The sequence below is a fragment of the Hyperolius riggenbachi genome, chromosome 4 (assembly GCF_040937935.1).
Source record: "Hyperolius riggenbachi isolate aHypRig1 chromosome 4, aHypRig1.pri, whole genome shotgun sequence".
Classification (NCBI taxonomy): Eukaryota; Metazoa; Chordata; class Amphibia; order Anura; family Hyperoliidae; genus Hyperolius; species Hyperolius riggenbachi.
Window position 1 is genome coordinate 113386151 of NC_090649.1, and position 9015 is coordinate 113395165.

The 9015-nt window shown below is 44.3% G+C and overlaps 1 protein-coding gene across 1 annotated transcript in view; it reads left to right on the top strand.

Annotated features, from left to right (window-relative positions):
* Positions 1-4358, top strand: part of LOC137571390 (alpha-1,4-N-acetylglucosaminyltransferase-like) — a 122661-nt gene extending 118303 nt beyond the window's left edge. Inside the window, exon 4 of the mRNA XM_068280409.1 lies at positions 3678-4358. Within this exon, the coding sequence (XP_068136510.1) occupies positions 3678-4265 (588 nt within the window). The 3' untranslated portion in view covers positions 4266-4358. The remainder of the gene's footprint in view (positions 1-3677) is intronic.
* The last annotated feature ends 4657 nt before the right edge of the window (positions 4359-9015 follow it).

Genomic DNA, 9015 nt, shown 5'->3' on the forward strand with positions numbered 1-9015 from the left:
CCACTAAATGCACATAAGAGACAGCCTTTCACCAGTAAATACACATAATGAGAGACAGCATTTCCCCACTAAATGCACATAAGAGACAGCCTTTCACCAGTAAATGCATGTAATGAGAGACAGCCTTTCACCAGTAAATGCATGTAATGAGAAACAGCCTTTCACCAGTAAATGCACGTAATGAGAGACAGCGTTTCCCCACTAAATGCACATAAGAGACAGCTTTTCACCAGTAAATGCGCATAATGAGAGACAGCGTTTCACCACTAAATGCACATAAGAGACAGCCTTTAACCAGTAAATGCACATAATGACAGACAGCGTTTCCCCAGTAAAAGCATGTAATGAGAGACAGCCTTTCACCAGTAAATGCATGTAATGAGAGACAGCCTTTCACCACTAAATGCACATAAGAGACAGCCTTTCACCAGTAAATGCACGTAATGACAGTGTTTCACCACAAAATACATGTAATGAGACAGTGTTTCACCAGTTAATGCACATAATGACAGACAGCCTTTCCCCAGTAAATGCATGTAAGGATACAGATGTCCCCAGTATATGTAGCCAGGGGTATGTGTGCCCAGTATATGTAGCCATGGGTATATGTACCCAGTATATGTAGCCAGGGGTATATGTGCCCAGTATATGTAGCCAGGGGTATGTGTGCCCAGTATATGTAGCCAGGGGTATATGTCCCAGTATATGTAGCCAGGGGTATATGTGCCCAGTATATGTAGCCAGGGGTATATGTGCCCAGTATATGTAGCCAGGGGTAGATGTGCCCAGTATATGTAGCCAGGTGTATAGTTGTCCCCAGTATAGGTAGGTAGGACTTACCATGTGTATAGGTGTCCCCAAGAGGGGTGGAAGCGGAGAGAAGAGGAAGCCGTGTGGACAGCGGCGGAGAAGGGGGCCGCCTCCCCCCTTCCCTCACCTTGGGGCTCCCACTCTCTGCCTCGCTCCCCGCTCAGATATCAGCGGCTGGCATCAGAAGACTTCCTCTCTTCCCAGCGTGAGAGAGAGAGATTGATCTGTGCACCGCTACTCTGGTCTAGACTAGACCAGAGCGGCGCACAGATCAGCCGCGCTGGAAAGAGAGTGAGTCTTCTGACACCAGCCGCTGATATCTGAGGGGGGAGCGAGGCAGAGAGTGGGAGCCCCAAGGTGAGGGAAGGGGGGGAGACGGCCCCCTTCTAGTCCGCTGTCCACACGGCTTCCTCTTCTCTCCGCTTCCACCCCTCCTGCTGCTTGGCAACCCTGCGGAGGGGGGGGGCTTTTGCAGGGGCTGACAGCTTGTCAGCTGGGGCTTAAGCCTGGGTAAGCCCCAGTGTAGCGCCGCCACTGCCAACCGGGCCAGTCGCATGCTACTGCGCTTTCACAGTCCCGACCACTCGCCTCCTCGATCGCAAGCCTGTGGCTGGAGATGTTTGGGGCATGTGCTGTAGTCATTTTTAATGAACCGCACAAATGCAGAACATTACCTGCCACAGGAGCGCAATCAGAAGACGTGCGGCTTTTGGAGGAGCACAGCAGATGAAGGGAGAAGAATGGAATGACCGTGAGGGATCTGAAGGACTGAAGGGGGCTGGAAGAAGCACAAGGTAAGTTAAACTGGCCACCTTAAGGTCCCCTGAACTGAGAGGCTGGGTGCACACACAACATGAAAAGCTGTCTTTTATTTCATGTTTTCATTTTACGTTGTGTGCGTTTTTGTACATTTTTACTGCATGTTTGGTGCTTTTTTTTTTTCCCACAGATGCGTTTTTCAAGCGTTTTGCATGCGTTTTAATGTGTTTGCGATTCACATACATAAAACACATATGTATTTTGTGTGCATTTTTCATGTGTTTTTATATTTCCATTTATGTATATCACTAGGAAGACAACAAGAAGCCGAAATACATCACATAAAAAATTCTTTGAGGGAAAAAACGCATATAAAAATGCATGAAAAATGCATACCATTGTGTTCCCATTGACATTCATTATGTGCGTTTTTCGATGCGTTTTTGAATACTATGCAGCAAAACCTGCGTTTTCAAACGCACGCATACAAAACGCATGTGCGATTTTTCCTGTGGCCCATAGACTTCCATTAGCGACAAAAATGCAGTGTTTTCCGCAACGCTAGTGTACCTGCTATGTGTGCACCTAGCCAGAGGGATATAGAGGCTGCCATATGTATTTCCTTTTAAATAATACCAGTTGCCTGGCTATCCTGCTGATCCTCTGCCTCTAATACTTTTAGCCAAATGACAAGCATGTTGTTCAGGTGTTTCTGAGCGAACATTTTAAAAAAGGGTTATGGAAAAAAGGTCTTGGGGGATTGCTGCTAGTAGAATAACGGTATCATTACTGCTACTTAATTCCTATAGTAAAATATTAGTAATCTTTACCAATATTTTACTATGACCTAATCTAAGCCTACTCTCACACAGAACACTCCCAGTACCGATGCCTAACCCTTCACCCTACCTCTACCGATGCCTAACCCTTCCAATCAAGGGTGTCCGCACATATGGCAAAATCAGGCATCTGCTCGACCCTGGCCGCCCGCGTCCCCCCCCCCCCCAGGCCGCTTTCTAGTGCGGCCAGCAGGAGGGGAGCAGCACAGAGAAGAGGGAGAGCTATGGGCACAGTGGGGAAGGGTGGACGTCTCCCCCCCCCCCCCTTCCCTCACCTTAGGGGGCTCTCCCTTCCTCGCTCTCCCCTCCGGAGTCCGGAACGAAGTGTGCAGCGGCTGTGCAGCGGGCGGAACTTACCTCGTCTCGCTCCTGCGCCGGAAGTTCTGGTGCCGCACTCTGGTTTGGACCAGACCAGACTAGCGGCAAATCCATCTGGCGCCTGCGACAAGGTAAGTTCCGCCCGCTGCCCAGCCGCTGTACAATTCGTTCCAGATTCCGGAGGGGAGAGCGAGGAAGGGAGAGCCCCCTAAGGTGAGGGAAGGGGGGGGGGGAGATGTTCGCCCTTCCCCACTGTGCCCATAGCTCTCCCTCTTCTCTGTGCTGCTCCCCTCCTGCTGGGGCACACCTGGCTACCTATTCTGGGGACATATACACCTGCCTACATATACTGGGCACATATACACCTGCCTACATATACTGGGCACATATACACCTGCCTACATATACTGGGCACATATACCCCTGGCTATATATACTGGGACATATACACCTGCCTACATATCATATACACCTGCCTACATATACTGGGACATATACACCTGCCTACATATACTGGGACATATACACCTGCTTACATATACTGGGACATATACCCTGCCTACATATACTAGGGCATATACACCTGCCTACATATACTGGGACATATACACCTGCCTACATATACTGGGACATATACCCCTGCCTACATATACGGGGACATCTACCCCCTGGCTACATATACTGGGGACATATACCCCCTGGCTACATATACTGGGGACATATACCCCCTGGCTACATATACTGGGGACGTATACCCCCTGACTACATATACTGGGGACATATACCCCTGGCTATATATACTGGGACATATACACCTGCCTACATATACCGGGACATATACACCTGCCTAAAGCTCATTCATCCTAAAACATGTTCTTTATATTAAAAGCTATACATAAATTGTTTTATTACTGTTGTATTAATTAAATTACTCATTTTCTATATTACTAGACAGACCCTAAGAAGGAACGTTATTGGACCCATGTCAGCTCAGATGCCTGTAGGTTTGCCATGATTTGGAAATATGGAGGAATATACATGGACACTGATGTCATCTCAATCCGTCCAATACCTGAGGCTGATTTTCTAGCAGGAGAACATTCTCAGAGTACCAGCAGTGCTGTATTTGGTCTCTCTCCACATCACAATTTGACTTGGCAATTCATGGAAAGCTTTGTTGAGAACTACAGAGGAGACAAATGGGGTCACCAAGGACCAGTAGTCTTCACACGTCTAGTGACTAAATTGTGTGGTACGTCAGTATTAGAATCCAAAGAGGATACAACGTGCGCAAATATATCCTATTTTAAACCTGGACGCTTCTACCCCATCTTATATTCTTCATGGAAAAAATATTTTGAAGTCTGGCCGAACTTGCCAACTTTTGATAATTCTTATGCATTACATCTTTGGAATTACATGAATTCAGAACATAAAAGTATGGTACCAGGGAGCAACACATTGGTGGAACATTTGTATCAAGATTATTGCCCCACTACTTATGGGCACATTTTAGAAAATGAGAAGACTCAAATCTAAAACACGTTTGCTGGCTTAACTGAAAGTAAAATGGTGTTTATTTCAAATTACACAAACTACTTCTAGATGAATATACAGGATCTTCTCAAAAAATTAGCATATTGTGATAAAGTTCATTATTTTTTGTAATGTAATGATAAACATCAGACTTTCATATATTTTAGATTCAAGTACACACAACTGAAGTAGTTCAAGCATTTTATTGTTTTAATAGTGATGATTTTGGCATACAGCTCATGAAAACCCCAAATTCCTATCTTAAAAAAATTAGCATATTTCATCCGACCAATAAAAGAAAAGTGTTTTTAAAACAAAAAAAGTCAACCTTCAAATAATTATGTTCAGTTATGCACTCAATACTTGGTCGGGAATCCTTTTGCAGAAATGACTGCTTCAGTGCGGCGTGGCATGGAGGCAATCAGCCTGTGGCACTGCTCAGGTGTTATGGAAGCCCAGGATGCTTTGATAGCGGCCTTAAGCTCATCCAGAGTGTTGAGTCTTGCGTCTCTCAATTTTCTCTTCACAATATCCCACAGATTCTCCAAGGGGTTCAGGTCAGGAGAGTTGGCAGGCCAATTGAGCATAGTAATACCATGGTCAGTAAACCATTAACCAGTGGTTTTGGCACTGTGAGCAGGTGCCAGGTCGTGCTGAAAAATGAAATCTTCATCTCTATAAAGCTTTTCAGCAGATGGAAGCATGAACCCGCTTTTGAACCAGAAACAGCGACAGAAGCGCCTGACCTGGGCTGCAGAGAAGCAGCACTGGACTGTTGCTCAGTGGTCCAAAGTACTTTTTTCGGATGAAAGCAACTTTTACATGTCATTCGGAAATCAAGGTGCCAGAGTCTGGAGGAAGACTGGGGAGAGGGAAATGCCAAAATGCCTGAAGTCCAGTGTCAAGTACCCATAGTCAGTGATGGTCTGAGGTGCCATGTCAGCTGCTGGTGTTGGTCCACTGTGTTTTATCAAGGGCAGGGTCAATGCAGCTAGCTATAAGGAGATTTTGGAGCACTTCATGCTTCCATCTGCTGAAAAGCTTTATGGAGATGAAGATTTCATTTTCCAGCACGACCTGGCACCTGCTCACAGTGCCAAAACCACTGGTAAATGGTTTACTGACCATGGTACTACTGTGCTCAATTGGCCTGCCAACTCTCCTGACCTGAACCCCATAGAGAATCTGTGGGATATTGTGAAGAGAAAGTTGAGAGACGCAAGACCCAACACTCTGGATGAGCTCAAGGCCACTATCGAAGCATCCTGGGCCTCCATAACATCTGATCAGTGCCACAGGTTGATTGCCTCCAAGCCACGCCGCATTTAAGAAGCCATTTTTGCAAAAGGATTCCCGACCAAGTATTGAGTGCATAACTGAACATAATTATTTGAAGGTTTACTTTTTTTGTTTTAAAAACACTTTTCTTTTATTGGTCGGATGAAATATGCTAATTTTTTGAGATAGGAATTTTGGGTTTTCATGAACTGTATGCCAAAATCATCAATATTAAAACAATAAAAGGCTTGAACTACTTCAGTTGTGTGTATTTGAAACTAAAATATATGAAAGTCTAATGTGTATCAGTACATTACAAAAAATAATGAACTTTATCACAATATGCTAATTTTTTGAGAAGATCCTGTATGTTAGCTTGTTCTCCCTTTTCAAAGACGGTTGAAAAGAGAATAATAGAGGCTGCCATATTTATTCACTTTTAATCAATACAAGTTGCTTGGCAGACCTGCTGATCTATATAGCTGCAGTAGTGTTTGAATAACACCAGCAACAAGCATGTGGCTAATCTTGTCAGATCTGACAATGTCAGAAACACCTGCATATGCTTGTTCAGGGTCTAGAAGGATCAGCGATATACAGGGGCGTAGAAATATGGGGTGCAGAGTTGGCGACCGCATCGGGGCCCATGGGCCAGAGGGGTCCCGAAGGGTCCTCCCTCAACTACAGTATTAGCTCTTTATTGGTCCTGTGCTCATAATAACCACTTCTATAGATACTTTGAATAGTGGTAATCCTTAACAAGCTATTTCCCATCCCCTTCTTGCACCTCTGATACTGTGGTTGCTATTGGCAGGTCTTTGTGTTCCGTATCAATTGTTATGTATAGAGTGCTTTGGGGGCCCCATTGTAAAACTTGCATCGGGGCCCACAATTCCTTAGCTACGCCACTGTCGATATAGCCAGGCAACTGGTATTGTTTAAAAGGAAATAAATAGGGCAGCCTCCATGTTCCTCTTGTTACAGTTGTCCCTTAAAATGAGTTGTATGTTCACATGAGAATCAAATCTTGGAACTCTCAAAGAAGAAGAGTGCATTTATATATTTCAACAAATTTAAAAACTCCTCTAGGTCCACCTATATTAGAGAAGCTCCAGTTAAACTCCTTAATGGAAACCGCGAGTCAGGCTCGGAGCTAGAAATCCGCACTTCAGAGCGATAACCCCGAGCCTGACTCATGGTTGGATCTGCAAGGTTACTGCAGAGCATTGCGCACAGCCGCCATTTTTCTTCCTGTCTGCGGAAGAACTGGATCCCTCTGGTGATCTTACCGTTGACGTCATAACGACAGCTGGTGATCTCACGATGGGGTTACAGCTCCACCCGCAGGATGGAGGGAGAACTGCAGCCCTGGATTTTAGACCCTAAAATCAGGTAGGCATCATACCGCCAGGGATGTTAAGCTGTTTTTAAATGGTATAATACACAAACTGCAGCATTTTGCCACATATCAAAAACGCATGCGGAAACGCATGTAATGATAGTCTATGGTGCCACTGCATTTTCAGGAAGCATCTGCGATTCTGAACAGCTTTAAAAAAATTCAACCTGCACTTGTTTCCCGCCCAGCATGTGTTTTCTCAAATAAATCAACGGCTACTGTATAAAAAATATAAGGCTTTAAAATGGTATGAAACCCAGCATTTCTTCTTAGCTCTAAAAGATAATTTACAGCATATTATATACTAACACGATTTTTTTTTTACTAGAACAGCATTCAACTAGTTAAACACATGACTTACAAGCTCTCTGCCGGGAAAGCTGGACTTATCTGAACTGGAGATAGCATTATCTTGTGTTTAATTGTATCAAGGGAGGAATGCAAACATTCTCTGGCAATTCAGACACTCCAAAACACAGACAGATACTCAGAAGGCATTTCTGGGTACAGTACAATATGAATACACCAGTTATGAATAAAATGCAATGGCAGTTCTCGGAGCAAAAAAAAGTACTTTGGGAACATGTAAATAATTTCTAAATGAATAATGATACGTATGCTCAAAAGCAAATATAATAACTGTATGGATTGGAATATAAAAAGAAGGAAAACGTGTTTTTAATGAATATTATGTCAGAGTTTTATACCGCTTTAAAATGCAACACACAGTTCTGCAGCAAAATTCTTACAGGGTTTCGTCTGTGATTCCTGCAGATACAAGTGTGATCTCTCTCTATGGGCTCTACAAATTCTAACCTTCCATTTCCCCTAACTGCTTTCCAGGATTGTGGTGCCAGTAGTAACTTGTTCTTGCTTTGTAAAGAATATCAAAAATTTTGAAAGGCTGTCTGGGATATATTTCACCTGTAACAAATCAAATTATCTTATCCCTTATTCATGACCTTCCTAAGACCATGTTTACAGAGGCCGTTGCATCTTCTGTGATAGCAGGAATGCAATGCAGTGGATTGAGATAGTGGTGCCGTATGTTATCCCTATGTTGTGTCAGAAACAGCAAACAAAGCCTTAAGTCAATGAAAAGTATGTTTCACTTTTACTGTTAACGGACATTTTTAACAGTAGGGCACTGCATGCAGTGTATTATGATGTCACAACCTGTTGCACTGGGAATAATGCATGGGTGGTGCAATGCAACGGTGTTGCAAACAGGGCCTGCTCTCTCATGAAGCAAGGGGAAACATTGGCACTAGAGATTACAGGGGCAGCATGTTTGTACTGTATGTTTATGCTTACAGCATGCAGTGAGAGTAGGAGGAGAAGTGAAAGTAGAGTGAGCGAGGTTAAGAGGTCATCATTGGGGAAAAGCAGCTTGTTGTGCTGTGTGAGGAGTCTGACAGTGAGGGAGGAGGCAAGAGAGCAGCAGTGTTTCATTTGACTTGCACAGCAGAAGGGAGGAGGTGGCACTGCCACTGCTGTCCTGATTGAGGAGGAATGGAGGACGTCCGACTGGCTGAGGATGAGCAGTTTGTTTGTCACACACTTGCAGCAAGCCAGCCAGCGTGTTATTGTATTAAGCTGTAGCATTTCATATCTCAACCATTTATTGACATCCTAACGAATTAAAACATCATGCTTACCACTATTAACAGCAACATGACGTTTTAATACGTCGCGCGTTCCTGCCGCTGCTACCGCCGTGTGTGCGCCGCTACCGCTGCTGTTTCCGTCTGGCTTCCGTGCTGGGTGATTGGGGAAGAAGACCGAATGGTCCTCTACCCAGGCACTGCGCCTGGAGTGAATGGACGTGACCGCGAACAGCGGCTACGTCCATTCACGATAACAGGAAATGTAACAATTAAATAAAGTGAAGAAAGAAAAACAAAAAAAAAGTGAACACTTCCTATAACGAGTGTTCACTAGCGCCATCTTGTGTATATTACACCTACAAAATACATTCATTTTCAAGTACATACAGATCATTAATAAAATTACACTTCCAACCCCCCCCCCCCCCCCCCCCCCCAAAAAAAAAACACATGTGAAAACAAATCAGCT